We start from the raw sequence: 19,027 nt of genomic DNA on the forward strand, positions 1-19,027 counted from the left end.
AATGACGGATGTTAGGCCACGAAACCTTTCTCTGGATTTGAGCCCAAAAACATTGTCAGGTTCCTAAAACAAAAGGGAAGACTCATCGTCATGACCGGTAACCTTACGTCGATGCTGCTCGAGAACAAACACACAGACAGAACAACCTGCAGTGTGGGGCTGGGGACCCAAAGAAGCCGAGGCTCCAATTTCATTTTCAGTTTCCAAAATATTCCCCAGTTTGGATGTGGGGAGAAAGAAAGAAAGGTCCCGCGAGGCCACATGCAGAGGAAGGGCTGTCGGCACAGGCTGACTAACATTCGGCTTCCTGCTTTTTATTTGATTTGAGTCTGAAAAACACAGATACAAGAATGGCTGGTGCACAGGCCAGCCCAGACCAGCACATGAGGCTTTGAAATCATCTGTCATTTCCGTCCCGCTCGGTGGTGATCCCAGGGCTGTAGGGATCTAGAGGAAGGAAAAAGGCCTGGGGATGGGTGTCCTGGAGATGGGTGTCCCCAGTCCCGCAGCCACCCGGGGGCCCTGCCCAGGAGAGCGCTGTCCCTGGCTGGTCTGCTACAAGCAATCAACTGCCATCGATTTCCTCCTCTGCCCCAGGCCTGGGCAAGCTGCTTCCTCACCGGACAGAGCTGGTGCAAGGCTGGGATAAGGATGCAATAGCGGTGATGGGGACACATGCTCACCCCAGGCCTTCTGAGTGTTTTCCTTACAGAGAATAGGAGGCTGTTGCTTCTCCTTTCTTTCCCATTCTTGTCCATTCACGTGTCGTTCCCGGGACCTAATAACCATAGATTTCATTTTCCACCCACCCACACTCCTTGCTCCTCCCCAGTCGGTGGTCTGGAGAGAACTCGTAAATGTCATTGGTCACAAAGCCGCTCTCGATGCTGGCCAGGGTGACAAACCCGCTCTCAGACGGGTTCACAGCCCTGTGGTCGGAGTCACAGGACATGTCCTCGGGAGTGGCTTCTCCCGAGCACCCTCGGAATGATATGTTCTTCAGTTCCGGCCGGGTCTCGGCCAAATCAGCTTCGCTTTGTTTCCGGATGACGCTGTAAACCTCCAGGTCCGGGCTGAGCCCGGGGCCGGGCGAGGGCCAGATGGTGCGCGGCTCCTTCGTGCTGGGGTCTGGCTGCTCCCGTGTCCTAGGAGAGAAGACAGGGCTGAGTTTTCAGACGCGGGGACTGCGACCATCCCTGGGCCCGACCATCCCTGTGCCCGCTGGCCCGGCAGCGACCATCTTGGGCAGGCACAGCTGTGCTTCTCACCTGCCTGACTCCACAGTCAGGCATCCGCAGGGCGAGGGGGAACAAAACAGGGGCGTGTTGCTAGGTTCAAAGCGACTGTATATCTACCAGTCACTGCTGCCGGAGCATGGAACAGAGGTGTCTGTCCTGGGACCCCCCAGTGCCCCGAAAGGGTCCATGATAGAATGGGATGGGGAGAGATTTCACTTAAAAAAAAACCCTCTCGCCGAGACCGGTTTGGCTCAGTGGATAGAGCGTCGGCCTTCGGACTGAAGGGTCCGGGGTTCGATTCCGGTCAAGGGCATGTACCTGGGTTGCGGGCACATCCCCAGTAAGAGATGTGCAGGAGGCGGCTGATCGATGTTTCTCTCTCATCGATGTTTCTGACTCTCTGTCTCTCTCCCTTCCTCTCTGTAAAAAATCAATAAAATATATATAAAAAAAATAAAACAAAAACCCTCTTCTCTAAGTGAAAAAGGCCAGTCTCTCCATTCTAAGTGTAGGAAAATAAACAAGAATAGAATTAGTAATATCTCTGACTTGATCAACAAGAGAAATCATAGATATTTTTGTGATTTCATGATTTTATAACATCACAGTAATAATAAATGCCTTAAAATAACTTCAAAATGATAATAATTACACCCACCACTAAATAAAGAAGCATCAATCAAGGAGCACATGTATTACTGTATCACATTCCTTTGGGGAAATACTTTGCTAAACTATATATTCGTATAATCGCTTCCCTTGCATCCAATGCATTTTATTTTATGCATTGAAAAAATCTTTTTCCGGGAAGGAATCGCTAGGCTTCACCAGAGCAGGTGAGGTGCTAAATAGGCAGAGGAAGGAAGAGAAATCAAGAACCAATCGCACAGTAAGCAGCCGTAAAACACAATTGTAATTTTTTTTAACTGAATTCAATTTTTAGATGAAAAGGAATTAACTAGTAAAAATGAGCACAGTAATAAGAGCGAACATTTTTGAGTGCTTACTATATGCCCATTCTGCCTGTACTAACTGCTTTGATGCTAATAATTCTCTAAGAAAGTGGTTATTAAATGCAGCAGGTTCTAGACTCTTACTCAATCATCTTAAATTGGTCATCAAAGGGCGTCACATCTGAAACTGGACCTTCGTTTTCCTGTTGTAGAGTGGGCACACCAGCCTTGTCCTCTGTGTACCAGGACAATGGGGGAAAGGTAGCTGGGAAGCTCTGGGCATCTCAAAAGTGTGGCACATGTTCCGTCAGTGGAGTGGCCCTCGGCCAGTGATGGCGAACCTATGACACGCGTGTCAGAGGTGACACGCAAACTCATTTTTTTGGTTGATTTTTCTTTGTTAAATGGTATTTAAATATATAAAATAAATATCAAAAATATAAGTCTTTGTTTTACGATGGTTGCAAATATGAAAAAATTTCTATATGTGACACGGCACCAGAGTTAAGTTAGGGGTTTTCAAAATGCTGACACGCCGAGCTCAAAAGGTTCGCCATCACTGGCCTAGGCTATTAGTGCAGGTGTTTTGTAGCAGTCTACAATTGCTATTCAGTGGAAAGAAAAGCCAACTAAAAGTATTTGGGTATTTCATTTTGAATAGAATGATTCAGTTTCAGATGTTTGCCAGAATGTTCTGAAAGAGATGTTTTCCATGTGGCTCACTATATACTCCTCCACTCACTCAGCAAACACTTTGGAGTGAGAGCGTGGGTTTCTGAGAGCACTTGGCTGAGTGGATGCAGAATAACACAGTTTCACCCCTCAAGCCATTTAAAAAAAAATGAAAGAATGCAAGATCACTCTCAACCACAGCTAAGCACAAATGTTTGGTACTTCAGAATGCCTAGAGCACGGCGGAGAATTTACTCTCAAAACTGCAGTGGTGTTTCTCTTGTCACTGCCATGGCTTTTAGTTAAATAAATAGGGCAGTGTCCAAACCTGAGAGTTCAGAAGACAAAAGTTTGCATGACCAAGGTTTTACTTGCCTCCTCCTCCAGATCCAAACCCAGCAGACAACTGTGGTGACCAGCAGGAGGAGGAAGAGGGGGATGCCGGGCACTAGGAGGTAGACAAGGTTCCAGGCAGTTTCTGAAAAGAAAAATGCACGGTATCCGCATTAATGATGTTGTTATGTGCTTCGAAACAGGCTTTAAAAAGCATAATCCACATAATCAACACAGAGTATTCCAAAGAGCACCTCCTTTCAAAAAGTGAGTCTTTTCTCCCTGTCCAATTATTCTAGGTAACAGAGAAGTTTAAAGTTTGGGTCTCATATAATAGCAGAAGGGCAGTTTGGGTAATTACATTTTTTTTCCAGTTGAAAGATATTCTCTCTTCTTGTCCTTCCTCTCCCTTAACGAAGAAGGGGCTGCTTGGGCAGTGTGGATGTTTCCAAGGCGGGACGAGGGAGAGGGAGGAAGGAGAGACAGTCACAGGAAGCAAGCAATTCAGACTGCAGACTCTTCCCAACATTTCTAAGACTAACTGGATCCAGTTGGGCCCATGAGCAGTGACTTCTTCTGTCCTTTAAGTCTTAGAACCAGAGAATTTTCTTTCAAGGGGCTTTGGGACGATCAAGGATAGGGGACTGACCCCTTCCCTAGCCCGACTGGTCCAAGATTCCCATCCATCCAGAGGCTGTTGCTTTGTTTTTCCACAGAATCTGTTACACACACACACACACACACACACACACACACACACACACTTTAAATACCACCTTAATAACAAAGAGCAATAAAAATGCCACCCATCTGTGCATAGCACTGTGTACTTTTACCCAACATTTCCTTATATTATCTGTTGTAGACTAACACACTTGATTGGCCTTTGTCCCTGGTTCCTGGGAGGAAGGGGCTCTAAATCTTTGGAATTTCTCAGGTAATAAGAGTGATTGTTATTCACGAGGCCCTCAGACCATATCAGAGTGGATGCTGACAGAGATGTCTCACAATGGGGCTGATGGGAAGGCAGTGGGGCCTGGAGATTGAGCTCAATGACATGACCAATGATCACATCAGTTATGCTAATGTAATGACACCTCAGTAACACTTCTCACACCAAAGCTCAGTAGAGCTTCCTGGTCGGTGAACACACTGATGTGTCAAGAGCATGAGAAGGCATCCAGACTCTACAGAGAGAGGACAGGAGCTCCCCATTTGGGACCTTTCTAGACCTCACCTGATGTGTTTTTCATTTGGCTGGTCCTGATTTGTATCCTTTATAATAATACGTAGTCATAAGTATAGCATTTTCCTGAGTTCTATGAGTTGTTCCACCAAATTAATGAACCTGAGGGAGTGGTTGGCACCCCCTGGATTATAGCCAGTTGGATAGAAGTGCAGGTGGCCTGGGGATCCCAGAACTTGTGGCTGATGTCTGAAGTGAAGGCAGTCTTGTTGGGGCCTGAGTCCTTAACCTGTAGGGTTGTGCTAACTTGGAGGGCTAGAGTCAGAACTTAATCACCATATCACAATATCCTATTTTATTTTATGGACACAGTTTCTCAGGTAGTGAGAAAAACATTATTACTTCCATTATGGAAATGATTAAACTGAAGCACAGAGAACTTGTGGTTTTCTTAAAGTTGCCCAGCGACAAAACCCCAAATTTCCCTCTTAAAATTCAAGGTGGAGCCCCCGTCTAGTGGCTCAGTTGGTTGGAGCATTGTCCCACACACCAAAAAGGTTGGAGGTTCGATTCTCAGTCAGGGCACATGCCTAGATTTCTGGTCAGTCCCCAGTTGGGGTGAGTACATAAGGCAACCAATCAATGTTTCTCTTTCCCATCAATGTTTCTCTTTCTCTCTCTCAAATCCATAAACTAATCCTGGGGTGGGGATAACAAAACAATAACAACTCAAAGTGGAGTCCAGGTTGAAAGTCCATTAGCACTCCAACTTATCACCCCATTTCCTTTTATCTTTTATGATTTAACTTTTAAAAGGTTTTTGTCCATTTCCTTTATTTGTTTCACAATTAATATTCATCATGGATAGTATGCAGCATGGTCTGCGACTCTCTGCTCTTATTTCCCTACATCCATTCTCTCAGTCCTGCCCCATCACCGCCCCAGGACTTCTGGGTGGTTCCCAAAGCTCCATCTTCATGCAGATTTTTCCTCCCCTGCAGTCTAATTCCCCCTATTGTCTTAGGACAGCTCCATCAGCATAGTTCACTGATGAAAGCTAACATTTGATGCAGTTTTTGCAAAGTCACAAATGCCCTGTCTAGTTCCATTGTTAGGTAGTATGGGATGGAAAAAAGTAGGAAATGCAGCCGAAACCGGTTTGGCTCAGTGGATAGAGCGTCGGCCTGCAGACTGAAAGGTCCCAGGTTTGATTCTGGTCAAGGGCATGTACCTGGGTTGTGGGCACATCCCCAGTAGGAGGTGTGCAGGAGGCAGCTGATCAATGTTTCTAACTCTCTATCTCTCTCCCTTCCTCTCTGTAAGAAATCAATAAAATATATTTAAAAAAAAAAGTAGGAAATGTAACTGTGGGTAATGTGTGATCAAGGGAGTCCCATTATCTATTTTTCCCAGGAGAGTTCTGTATATACCTTTGTTTTCTTTAAATGTTTCTTTGACATCTTCTTTCTCTGTGTTTTCTGGAAGTATGGGTGTGGCTGCCTTTGTCCTTTCACCTGGAAACAGACACATGAACTTGAGAACCTGGAGAAAGGCATCGGAACACAGATACTCTCTGAAATCCTACCAGGTTCAAGGTGGAATGCCAAAAGGCAGTAGCAATTTGACCATTGCCATTTATAGACACAGAACAAGGGTAGACTTTGCTGGGATAGAGGTTTAATTGTCTTTATCTTTCTGGTGAGACTCTTGCTGCCAAGAATCAGGTACTGCAACAACCAGCAGGTGGCTGGCATCAAGGCACATGCTGTACGCAGGTGCTAAGGGAAGAGTCAATGACTCATTTCTAGGGCCAAACATGATCAGTTTGGCCCACTTGTTCAAACAGATGAGCTATTCCTTTCATATTGTCAATCATGACAAGTAACATCTCAAACTGAATTTTCAACGGCTCCTTTTCAGCTTTGAGAGAAACAGACAACGTTAGAGAGCGAGACTCTCCACGACTCGCCATGGCTGGATATGGCATATACCTGTTTAAATGTTCTGGGTTAACAATGATCTTTCTGTTGAATAATCTGGACTAAAGATCATATGGTTCTGAACCAATGAAGAAGGGCTGTGAAATAGCCCAAATTAGCCCAAACCTCAAAAGACAGGCTTACCTCCCAGCCCCGTAGAAGGAACTGTTGGTTCCTCTGTGGCAGAAAGAAACAAAAATGAAAATAATAACTCCATTTCCATGCCGCCTTAATGAAATTGGCCAGATCATGACATCCAGTTGTTTGCTCATTCAGTCACCAATAAACCATCTTCGTTATGAAGTTAGTCAACAGGATCACTTGTGCACGAAGACTAGCCCTCCCCCAGCTTTGCTTGTACACTTTTTTTCTTTTTTAAAAAGTATTTTGAAATTTTTAAATATGAGGATTCCCAAATATACACAAAAATAGAAAGACAGGTATTATGAACCTCTATGTACCACTGTTAGCTGCAATTGTTATCAACATATGGCTAATCTAGTTTCAGCAATAATCCTTCCCCACTGGGTTATTTTAAAGCAATCCAAGACGTCTTAACAATTCCTATTAGGATGCTTTAGAAAGCAACAGACAATGATCTCCAGGCAGTGGAACTAGTTGGGGGGCTAAGTAGTCTACTGGCCAGGCCCTAGGTAGAGGCTGTGGTCTAGAACTGAGTCATTTTACATATTTCAAAGAACCTCAGGAAAGTCAGGTTGCACAGACAACTTATAGCAAATGTGTGTACTCTCTTCTGGCAGTCACTCCCTGATGCCAACCAGATGGTCTGGGGCTCATGGGGATGGGGTCCTCAAGGGCAAGATTTTAGAATTCACAGTCCTAAGGCCAGGATGTCAAAGCGATTCAGAGAGAAAACTTTTAATCGTCTTCTCATCAGTTCAGGAATTTATAGAGATGACTCAAATCCATTAATTTATTTAAAAAAACATTTATACAGTGCATGCCATATGACAGAAATATCATCATTTCTAAGTGTTTTCTAAGACAAACAATTTATCCTGAAAACAGCCTCATGAGGTAGGTGCTATTATTACTCTGATTTTGTACATGAGGAAGCCAAGGTAGAGGGAGATTATATAACTTGACCAAATCCCTCAGCTATTAAGTAATAGCTGAACTGGGATTTGAAACAATAAATTCAAATAAAAATTAAAATCATAAGGAGACAAACTGTGCTAGGTAATGGAGATAACATAGCAAATGAGAAATAGTTCCATCCTTCTAAGGCTCTTACACTCTACAATTTGGCCATAAAATATGGAAATACAGGACAATATTAATAGATATTGATAAATAAAAATAAATGTTTTAATATTAATGAATATTTTTAAAAATTTTGTAATGTTACATTATAATACAAAGTAAACTCAATAACGTTACATGATCTACTCATTTTCCTGTCTTTCTGTGGTTTAATCCACTGTGCAAACCTGCAGCAGTCAGCATATTTATGCAGCATTTGCTCCAGTACTGCAGTGTGTCTGCAATGCATCGCCTGTGACGAATTGTCTCTGATTTTCACTGAACCTGCCCATTCCTTTAGCATACCCGGAAGTAATCAAGTGTGCAGATCCGGCTAGTATGCCCCCTGTTCTATGTGGTCATGTTGTCAAATGCAGTTTGGGATGTTATTCAATCAGTCCCTTGCCACGCTGGCATAATGAGTGGTGTGCCATCCTGTTTGAACCACACTGGATGAACTTTCCCTAACCCACCAAGTGCAGGGATTAATTGGTCAAATGTGTATATTTCCAGACCTCATGCCAAACATGTAGGGAGGGAGCCAAACTTGTAAATAGGCCGTTAAAGTAATGGGTGTGTGAAGAGCTATGATCCTCATGCGAGGATCACCTAACCTAGTTTGAGGGGCCCTGGAAGGTTCCCAGAGGAAATTATCATTTTTTAAAATTTATTATTTTGAAGTAATTTCCAATTTATAAAAATTTGCAAGAATAGTACAAATAATTTTCATATATTCTCCACCCAAATGTTATAATTTTATATTTCATTCATTTACTTATTCTCTTTAATCTCTCTCTTCTCTCTCTCTCTCACTTTCATTGCTCTGAAAGGTGACCTGCTAAGACAGCCTCCAACTTTGCAATCACCTGCCTAAGACAACTCTGCATGGGAGTTAGGGAAACAGTTTTCTGGGAAACATAATTCACTTGAGAGGGTGGAAAGAAAGAGAAGAAATCTTTTAGCAGAAAAAGCATAGTCCAATTCAAACAATTAAAATATGATAGAATTACCTAGTAACCAACTAGAACTAAGTCATTCTCCTATCGGGAAAGGATGCAGAATTGGAGCCAAGCAGTTGGCTTCATGGAGGTGAGAAACTTGAGGGACAGATCAGAACTCACTTCAAGTTTAGATCCAAGCCAGTTATAATGGAGGAGGGTGGGAAACTCCAGCAGAATGAGACTACAGTCTTAGAGTCCAAACCCTTGACAGACCTAGGAGCAAATGCCCGCTGCATTTGCAAGGTACATATAGAGGGTGGTCTGGGAGTTCAAGCTCATCAATGTGTCTACTCTTTGCCCCAAACCAGAGAAATTGGTGTATTTTATCATCTACTGCCTCAGGTCACAATTCTGTTTCCTTAAAGCCCCAGAAAATAATCTCACATGGCTGTTAGAAGACTTGTAGGAACAATGGCCAGTTTCTTTTCATATTTCTTCTTTATTCCAAGCTCCTACAGCCAACATCACATGTGGAAAGAATAAGAATTTGTAATTGTCCACTTAGAGAACTTTTTGTTTCCCGAAGTTCTCATAATTCTTGCTTTATCAAACATAAATTAGACCCTTTCTTATCTTCATCCCTCTCTTAGCATCTGATACCCCTCTCCTTTGCTAGTGCTATTCCTCAAGGAGGAAGGCTCTCTACATTTCCCTTTCCAAGGATTCCCAATGTTTAACATTGCTGGCATGTGCAACACACTTTCTTGGAGACCACATAATAAATTCTTGGAACCAGCAGCTGCTCATGAAATGAGAGAGGAAGTTGAGAGATTCAGCCACCTAACTTGGGAGAGGATCATTACCATCGGAGTATTTGCAAATGAAATTGTTCTTCATGTTGCATCGGTCGTCATTCCACTGGAACATATAGGGGCCCCCGATGCCGATGGGTGCAGATGGCTGATGGTACATGACTACGCAGACCTCACTGCCACAGGAAGGCTCATCCACATACCAGTTCCTGTAGGAAAGGGGTCAACAGTGGAGGCAATTGGAGAAGGATACCAGCAGCCTTCAAAGCCTTTGTTTGTCCATCAAATCCTACTGAGCCACGAACTTAAGACTCTGCTTCAAGAACACGATACAGAAAAAGGGAGGAATTGAAGTACCGCCAGGCTTTCTAATATGGACAGCACAATCAATCATCTGACATTTGCCACAACCTTTTTGCAGGAAGGAAGGAATATATTACCATATGATTTCTGCGAAGTAATTATGGGGGGAAAAACAGCTAGCAGCGCATTCTGAACAATCTTATTTATTGCTTGCTTTTCGATAACTGGGTTTGTTTTTCTTCTTTTATAAGTCAGATGTGCTGAGAAGAGGCATGACTCATCTCATGTCCTGCTCCCATCTCCTCACACTTTTTAATTGGCCAGAACTGACTTTTCCAGCCCTGGGAAGACTTTCCAAAATATAGAGGCTGTCAAAGCAGGTGAGGGGGTGGGGACAAGAGCAGAGGGCCCACATAGTCTCCCGTTGTTTCCTGCGCCTCAGGCTGATGAGCCCCTTGGTTGGCCTTCACTGCTAGATTTCTTGTCTTGGTCTCCCTGGCTCCTGGGTAGGATGCATTAGCAGCCTCAGCTTCTCTATCCAGTGCTACTTGGAATTAAATGGCACTGTCACCCAGCTGGATACGTGGGTGCCAGGTTTTGGATTTCACAAAGCGTCGAAGTGCTCTGAGCACCCACCCCATGCACTGGCCATGGGCTGGCTCTAGTCTACCTGATTACGCACCTGAGCTGTTTCCTTCCAGCACTCAGAGCTTGTCCTGATGCTCAGATTATTACTGGGCCCTGCGGCTCTGCCTACCCTTATCAGAGCCTCTCCTTAGGAAACTGCTATGAGTCAGGTCACCTCATAGCACCCCATTATGGCTCTGCTCAGTGTTGTATTCCATCCACCAAAAGGAAGAGCCTGTGCTGCACCCACTGGGTTTTATGTGCCTGGACAATAGGTGGCATTGCAATACCACTGGATACTATGCCTGGATCCTCTGCTCCTCCTTAGTTACCTCCAGGCCATTTTCCAACTCTGTGAGTGGGCCTCCTACACTGACTTGCCATTGGCCTTATGGCTTTCCACTGGCCTTATGGCTTTATGTTATTTCATCTCACAGGTGATAGACTAGATGGAATGTTATACCTGGCACCTGGTTTCAAGCTGAGCATTCTCTGATAGAAGGAGAGGCTAGGTTCCAAGGAGGAAGGACCCTGCAACACCATGGCAGCTGCATGTGGTGATCATCTCCTCTGTTCTCCCAAAGGGGCCTACAGCCATTTACTCAAGTAGCCATGAAGTGGGAGAAGAGGAAACCCAACTATTATAGAGACTGCTGGACACAAGGTGCAAGTCGATATTGAAGCCCAAAGACTCGAAGTGACACCAAGGCTGCCCATTAGAGTGGGCGCATACTGAGGCCAGGTATCAAGTGAAATTCTGGCCCAGGACCAGCTCACAGTGGGACCCATCCAGTGCTCATTTTCGAGACCCCAAATATACAAATTGAAAGCCTATAGGCTTTCATAGCAGAGAAGGTCAAGTGGAAGCCTCTGAAACTACACTCTTCCCAACCCTATTCAAGATAGTAAGTAAACACAATATCTTATCCAGGAGAAGATGACAGAAAGTAGTGGCATCCCCAAAGACCTAGAGACTGCAAGGGTGATATTCCCCATCACATCTCTGTGTAATTCACTAGTCTGCAACAACCAGGCAGGTCCTGAAGGAGAAGACTGGAGTAGTGCAAACTGAACCAAGTGGAAGCCTCAATTGCAGCTGCTTTGCCGTATGTGGTATCTTTGCTACAGCAGCTTAACATGCCCTTGGTACCTAGTATGCAGATCTGGTGAACACATTTTTTTTCATCTTTATCAGGGAAAGAAACAGTTTGTATTTATTTGGAATAGACAACAGTATACACTCTAGTCTTCCCTCAGGACTACACTAATTTTCTTGCCCTCTGTCATAATATGGCATGAAGAGACCTGAGCAGCCCAGACACCTTGCAGAAAATCATGCTAGTCCATTACATTGCTGACATGCTGAGTGAAGCAGATGAGCAAGAAACAGCTAGTAAATGGAGGCTTAGTAAGATTCATGTGCTCCATGGGTTGGAGCTAAACCCTATGACGATTCAGGAACCTGCCACTTCATGAAAATGTATAGGTGTCTAGTGATCTAGGGAATGCCAGAACATCCCTTTCAAATGAAAGGATTTAAAGCAGTAATTTGAAGCATCTTGCAATAACTTGAAGAAGGAACCGTGGCATTAGTAGGTCTCTTTGGGTTCTAGAAGCATATTTCACACCTGGAAATACAGCTCTGGCCCCAAAACCAGCTGACACAAAAGACAGCTGGCTTTGAGTGGGATCTAGAGCCGAAAAGGACCCTGAAGCAGGTCTAGGCTGTGGTGCAAAGAGACTTACCACTTGGGCCATATGATCAAGTAGACCCTATTATTAGAGGTATCAATGGTGGGAAAAATAATGCCATGTAGAATTTCTGACAAGCCGGAATGAGAGAATCACAAGGCATATCCCTAGGATTCTGTAGCAAGGTCTTGTCATCTACAGCTGAGAAAGAACCACTTGGCCTGCTACTATAAAAAGAGCACCAAGAGATCATTCAATCCAACTTACCCATCATGAGTGAAGCACTGTCAGACACATATAGTCACAGGCTGGGCAGGCCTAGAATCAATCCATTATAGATGGAAGATATATATGACTGAAGGGCATTGTATGAGTAGGGTAAAGCGCACTGTATGAATAGGTAGAGCAGACTGCCATGACATCTACCACTGTTGTACTAGTGTCTCTTTCTCAGCTTACACCTATGGCTGTATAAGGGAATCCCTTGCCATGACTAGCTGATAGAGGCAGCCTAAGCTTGGTTTGTGGATAAGTCAGCCAAGTATGGCATACAGCTCCAAATGGATAACAGCTGCACTACAGCCCCACTCAGAGGTGGTCTTGAAAGGTCAAGTGTTAAGAGGATATCCTTCTAATGTCCAGAGCTTAGTTGGTAGTTAGTGGAGGTTAGAAGAGAGAAGGACTCAGGGGTAGGGCAGAGAGCTTGGCCAGCTGATCAGGGGAAAAAGCTTTCTAAAAGGAGAAAGAGTACAAGGTTGGGGACAAGGAGCTATTGGATAGAGTGTTATGAGTAGACATATGGGAATAGCATCAAGTATGAGACTCTGTTATATGTTAAAGCCCACCAGAAAGTATCTAGCATGGAAGAGACCCTTAACAACGAGGGAGACAAAATGACTTGGCCAGTTGACGTCAGCTAGTCTGTTGTCAGCTGCCCCAGTGCTGGTGCAATAGATACACACTAGAGTGGCCATGGTGGCAGGGATGAAAACTGCATAGGCTCAACAGTATCTGTCCCCACTCTTCAAGGACCATCTAACCTGCTGGCAATAGAGACCAGGGCTAAGTCCCTGAAAGAGTACCAACCCTAGGAGACCAGCAAGTTGACTAAAATGGACTCCTTCCAGTGACTCATTTTGACCGGAATAGACACATAGCCTGGGTGTGGGTTTGCCTTTCCTGCCCCAGGGCCTTAGTCAGCATCACTGTCCAAAGAGTTACACACACAGTATTTGATCTACCAGCACCGTACCCCAAGTAACATCTCATCAGACCACAGGATCTACTTTATAGCAAAGGAGTGGGAGTAGGCACTTGGCCATGGGATTTGCTAATCATCTCATATATTCACTATCCTGAAGCTGCCAGCTTGACAGAGTTATGGAAGAGTCATTGAAAACAAAGCTTGAAGCACTAGCTTAGAGGCAATACTTTGTGAGAACAGGGCATCCTCCTCCAAGATGCAGCATACACTTTGAATCAATGACCTTTGCATCGTCCTGTGTCCCCAAGTGTAAGACTACATAGGTCTGGGAACCTAAGGATGGAAGCAAAAGAAGCCCTGATTACTATCACTGGTAGTGGCCCAGTTGGAGAATTTGTACTTATTGTCTCTGCAATGCTGGGCTTTGTGAGTTTAAAGGTCCTGGGACCCAAAGGGTACCCATTAGAAGATACAGCAAAAGCCTTATTGAACTATGAGCTTTGGTTGCCACCTGGGCACTCTGGGGTCCCTGTGTCCAGGGACCAGCAGGTAAGAAGACTATTATCTTGGCAAGAGTTAACTCACCCTAGTCATGAGGAGGAAGTACTTCTGCTATTCCAGATTATGAGCAGAGAGAAATATGTATGGCACACAGATTGTCTATTTGGATACCTGTCAGTACTCATATGCCTAATTTTGATGGTAAATAGAAAAGCCTCCTAGTCCCTGAGCAGAGGGGGCAGGGAATCTGGACTGGATAGCAGAGGAGGGAGATGCAGTGGTGAGAAGTGCAGTTCATCTGATTAACCTCCCGTTTTAAGTTTCTCCCAGGAAAAGAAGCCCATGAGGATCCTGAAGGAGGTACTCCTAGAACTTAGATGAAGATGTGGATCTGATCAGCATAATGGGCAGACTTTCATAGATGCTGACATGCTATCTTAAATGTAATAGGTAAAGAAGATATATTTTAACTTTCATTCTTTTTATTGATAATGAGTTTAAACTTTTTTTATCATATGATTGTTTACCAGTTAGATTTTGTATTTTCTGAAATGTCTGCTTAGGTCCTTTGCCTCTTTATCTTTTGGGGTTTTATTAACTTACTAGAGGCCCGGTGCATGAAATTCATGCAGGGGGTGGAGGGGTGGTGGAAGGGTGTCCCTCAGCCCAGCCTGCACCCTCTCGCAATCCAGGACCGGGACCTCTGGCTCCTAACTGCTCGCCTGCCTGCATGATCACCCCTAACCCCTCTGCCTGCCTGCCTGATCACCCCTAACCTCTCTGCCTGCCTGCCTGATCACCCCAACTGCTCACCTGCCTGCCTGATCGCTCCTAACTGCTCATCTGCCTGCCTGATCGCCTCTAACTGTCTCTGCCTCACCCCCGCCACCACGGCTTCTTTGGGAAGGATGTCCAAAATGATGTCCAGAAGGTCATTCAGCTGTCTGGTCTAATTAGTATATTATGCTTTTATTATTATAGATGTAAACTTTCAGTGTTTTATTGACTTTTATATAAGCTCATAAAATATACTCTTTGTTAAATTTTCTACAATTTTTCCAGTCTTATGTCTGCCTTTTAATTTGATATTTTTTGACGTTTGTCACAGCATTTCTTGGGGTGGGGGTGGAGGTGATGGCAACACCATGGTGCCAGGGGAGGGCATGGGTTTAGGAAGGTTCTCTAAACTGCAGGCTCCCTTAAGCCCTCTCTTGCCCAATCCATAGAATTAGATCTTGTCTCTGATTTCTTGGCCATCATTATGATTCCCTGTGGTCTGGAAATCTACCTTCAGTATTAGCCCCATAGACCTTCCATCTCTCACTGGAGTTCTAGTCTGAAAAGCCAGGTAGCCAGAATGATTGACTACAAGCATTGCATGCCATTGGAACAATGCTTTGGGGCCACACCCTCCAGAAGAGAGTTCTCTGGATAAGAGCTGGGCCCAGATCAAGGCTGACTCACCACCTTCACTACACTGTTTTAGTCAGCGCTATTCTGCTTCCCTCTCTTCACGGCTGTTGAGGCTGTTGCCTGGGTCGGTCTCCTCCTCCTCTTCCTCCTCGCTGTTCTGGCACCGTGGGCCTAACCTGCCTTCATTTGGAGTTGTGTCAAGTGGGTTAGCTACTGTGGGTTCCACATTTACCTGAATGTTGATATGCTGCCATCCATCCAAGTATAAAGGTCCTGGCAGGCTGTGCTGTTGCTTTGCTTCTCCTCACGCCTTCGGAGCCCAATCCAGAAATCGCCATCAGACGCCAGGAGGTTTTCAATGAACTTTTCTATCAGCCTCTGTTCATCTTCAGACTCAATGCTGACTAGCTGGCCCCCATCCCTCCGGCAGGCTGCTCTGGCCTCCTCAAAGTTCAGTCTTCGAGAAGCATCATGGAAGTAAAGGACTTTATAACAAGGTCTCTGTGTTCCTCCCCGGCAGACCGGCTGGCCTAGAAAAAAAATAATTCCAACCATGTGAGTGAACCCAAAGTACACTAGAGCAGGGACTTGGAGGCATGCGAATGAAGCTGTCCCTAGGGCAGGCTTTCTGATGACTCATCAGTGGACTGTTGTAAGATCAGTTAGGGTTCTGAGAAAAGTTAATAGCCTGCCCGCAGGAGATGTGTGACTTAGACTATATCACGTAGGGACTCCATGCTTTGTTTGTCCCATCACAGCTTCCTGAACAGCAGATTTTTGGCTTTCCTCTAAAAGAGAGGTAGATGAAAACGTATGGTGTCACGTAATGGCACACAAATCACTTTCATGCTATTAGGGAGTCTCAGGGGATAATGTGGCTTTTTAATATTTTTTATTTTTATTTTTTCTTACTTCTTTAGTGTGGCTTTAAGTGAGTTATCTGTTTGGTGCTTCCTTCAGGGAAGAGAGGCATGCTGAAATTGGGTGTGGACTTCTCTACCCTGGAGCCCTCTGCCCATGTGGCAGGACTCAGAATTCACCCATTCTGTGCACCGTTCTGCTACTGATCTTGCCTAAGCTCAACTAAGGTTAACTGAACTCTCACTATGTGCCATGAACTATGCTAAGGGTTTTTGTTGTTGTTGTTGTTGTTTTTTACATTTACATACATCATTTATCTCATTGAACTCCCATAGTAAGTCCCTGATGTAGATATTGCTTATGCCCCATCTTACAGATGAGAAAACCGAGGCTTAGAGAAAGTAAAGAATTTGGCTAAGGCCACATAGCTATCAGCAGCATTGCCTAAGTCAGAGCCCTAATTATAAAGTCATGTCAGTAACCAGTGAACTGTATTACCCACTCCCCATTCCACAGTCAGGCATGTTCCATCTGCTTGACAGCTGAAGGGCAGACGACCATCTGAGACAAGTAGATGGGATTCTACTGAGGAGCGAATAACAAATTGTTCACCAGTACACACCACTCTAGCTTGGGTCCCGGTGCCTGGAGCCTTGCGACCCCTGAAACATGAGCCTCATTACTCTGTTGTTTAATCATCATGTACTGAGTGTACTGGCTGTGCCTAGCACTGTGGTAAGTGCTGGGAATATGGAAACAGATGCCAGTTCCCAGCCCACAGGAGCAGACAGCATCTGTTTCTGGATCCAGAGTCCAAGGGGAATCCCTTTCAGCGAAGAGCCAGATCCTGGGCCGTGGGTGTGACTTGCTGCATAAAGCAAGGGATAATGGATTTTGGTTTGCAAGCCTCTTCCCAGCCCTCATGGAATGTTCTCACTTTCCTAACTTATTCTGCAGCTGTGCTGGGAGCCAGATAGCCTTCATTATTCTCCATCATGAGAATACAGTGCTACACGGGGGACCAGCGCACATACAGACAAATCCAGAAGGCTGTGATTTCTTATTTCCTATTTCTTCTTTCATTGCTTTGGTAGAGAAAGTCTCAATAAGCAGCCAGTTATAAAGAGTTTTGTACCTTCTTTCTTTAGGTGTCATTCTGCTATTGCTAAATAAACCCGAATAGGACTGGTCCTCCAGAGAAATAGGAGGCCTCAAAAGTGGTATTTCACCAGAGGTATTCCAGAGAAACTGGGAGCACTGGCCGGAGAGGCTGTGGCTGGGCTGCTGCCTGGGAGAAGACTGGGCCCGCTCGGCTTCAAGGAGTCCTTAGAGGTGGCTCCAAATGAGCAAAGGACAAATGCATGAGCCCTAGGCCCCCCAACTTACCCCCCCGCCCCCCAACTGGTCATCAGCAAAACAGAAGTTGTAGTTGATTCACTGGTAGTGCCCGCTGAACACTGTTGGATTATCAAGGAAAAAACAACACCCTGAAGAAGTTCCCGATGTGGTCCAGCCTGGCCACACCTCCCAAGTCAGCAGGTGAGTGGCCCCCCGAGGGCCAGAGCTGGCAGGAGGCCAAGGGCGCGTCTGGCTCCCGGGCCTCAGGAAGTGTCCAGCTCTTCTTTCTTGCAGGAAGGGGAAGCGGGGAGGGCCTTCTGTTCCCCTGGGCCGATGACAGAGCCCAAGCAGCCCAATTCAGTTCACCCTCCCCTTGGCAGCTCCGCACCCCACCCCGCCCGGAAACCAACTTTAGATGTTTTCAATCAGCTGTGCAAGCAGGAAACCAACTTTAGGATTTTTTCAATCAGCGGTGCCAGCAGGATAAAGGCGTGCGGGTTCCATTCGCCTCCGTCCCTCTGGGGCCAGGCGGTCGCCTGCAAGGCGGGCCTGAGAAAGACAGGAGCGCGGGCCTTCTACCCCCACATGCAGAACGAATGCAAGAGGCAAGAAACCCAAGCACTGTACCTCCTCTGAGGTCCACGTCCGAGGCTGCAGACACACGGGAGGAAGGAAGCAGAGAGTCACTCCTCAGAGTCAGGCGGGACTTGTCCCGAGCAAACTAGGCTTCTTCCCGATCTCCAAGCGCGTATTCCGAGCGCTGGATTCAGCCATCCCGCCCTCTCTCCGCAAAAGACCAGGAGTAACAGGCTAGGTTCCCGGGGCACAGCCGATCCGGAACCCCTACGGTACCCGCCCTCTCCTATCAGACCTTCCCAGGGGGGCAGGACCGGGAGTCTGCGAGCCCGATCTGCGTGGGGGTCCCGGGCCTGTGCCTGCCGGGCCAACTGGGCCCACTGCCCCACCAGCCCACGTTCCCGAATTCCGCGAGCTGGGCTGGGGACAGACTTGGCGAGATCCAGGATATCAGGGAACCCGCGCGGGGCTCAGCCGCGGGAGATTGCTCCCCCAGAAAGGCTGAGTCCACTAGTTCTGTTGGGGCTCTACCGCCCTCACCCCCGCAGCCCCCCCCTCTGCAAAGGGCCTGAGAAGAGGAGGCCCTGAAGACTGCGTGGCTGGGGTGCGGTGGGCGCATCAGCCGAGCCTCCCGGGAAGCGGCCCCCGCGCACTCACCACTCAGCAGGCGACCCTTCTCGCCCCGGAGCCCCGCCAGCAGCACGGCCAGCAGCACGGCCAGCAGCACGGCCTGCGGCGCCCCCAGCTGCATGGCCCGGCCCCTGTGCGCCTCGGACCCCGGGCGCTACCGCGGAGGAGCGGGGTGGATCTTCGGCAGCCCGCACCACTGCAATCGGCAGCTGCATCTCCGGAGACAGACCTGGCACCCGGACGAGTGGGGAGGGCGCGGAGCCAGCCGGTCTCCCCTCCGCCCCCAGGGACGTCACTGCGGGGAGGGCAGCCCCGCCAGCTGGCCCGCCCCCATGGCTCCTCCGGGGCTGGGCGCAGACACCCGGCCGGCCCGGGCAGGCGAGCAGGGGAGGGGAGCCAGCTCCCCGCCCCACTCCGAGCTTCCCTAGGAGATCCCGCATTTGCCTAGAGCTCAAACCCGCCTGGCTTCGCTGAAGTCTGATGACGAGGGCACTGTGGCTAAAAA

The 19,027-nt window shown here is 46.6% G+C and overlaps 1 protein-coding gene across 14 annotated transcripts; it reads right to left on the reverse strand.

The window, feature by feature from the left end:
• Positions 1–293: 293 nt before the first annotated feature.
• LAYN (layilin) lies at positions 294–18,819 on the reverse strand. 14 transcript variants are annotated; one of them, XM_023747476.1, is made up of 8 exons: positions 18,550–18,819; positions 17,944–17,967; positions 15,350–15,647; positions 9,411–9,586; positions 6,506–6,538; positions 5,813–5,896; positions 3,239–3,341; positions 294–1,145 (listed from the first exon to the last, which is right to left on the reverse strand). In XM_023747476.1, the coding sequence occupies exons 1-8, from the start codon at positions 18,641–18,643 to the stop codon at positions 779–781; spliced, it is 1,179 nt and encodes a 392-aa protein (XP_023603244.1). In that variant the 5' UTR covers positions 18,644–18,819; the 3' UTR covers positions 294–778. The 14 variants fall into 14 exon arrangements, with proteins under 14 accessions (XP_023603244.1, XP_023603245.1, XP_014304140.2 ...); XM_023747480.1 differs by lacking the exons at positions 17,944–17,967; positions 18,550–18,819 and adding exons at positions 3,558–3,621; positions 17,013–17,707 and having other exon boundaries at positions 833–1,145; positions 9,429–9,586; XM_023747477.1 differs by lacking the exon at positions 17,944–17,967 and having other exon boundaries at positions 18,550–18,816.
• Between the last annotated feature and the right edge of the window lie 208 nt (positions 18,820–19,027).

This window comes from Myotis lucifugus, unplaced genomic scaffold (assembly GCF_000147115.1).
Source record: "Myotis lucifugus unplaced genomic scaffold, Myoluc2.0 scaffold_890, whole genome shotgun sequence".
Taxonomy (NCBI): Eukaryota; Metazoa; Chordata; class Mammalia; order Chiroptera; family Vespertilionidae; genus Myotis; species Myotis lucifugus.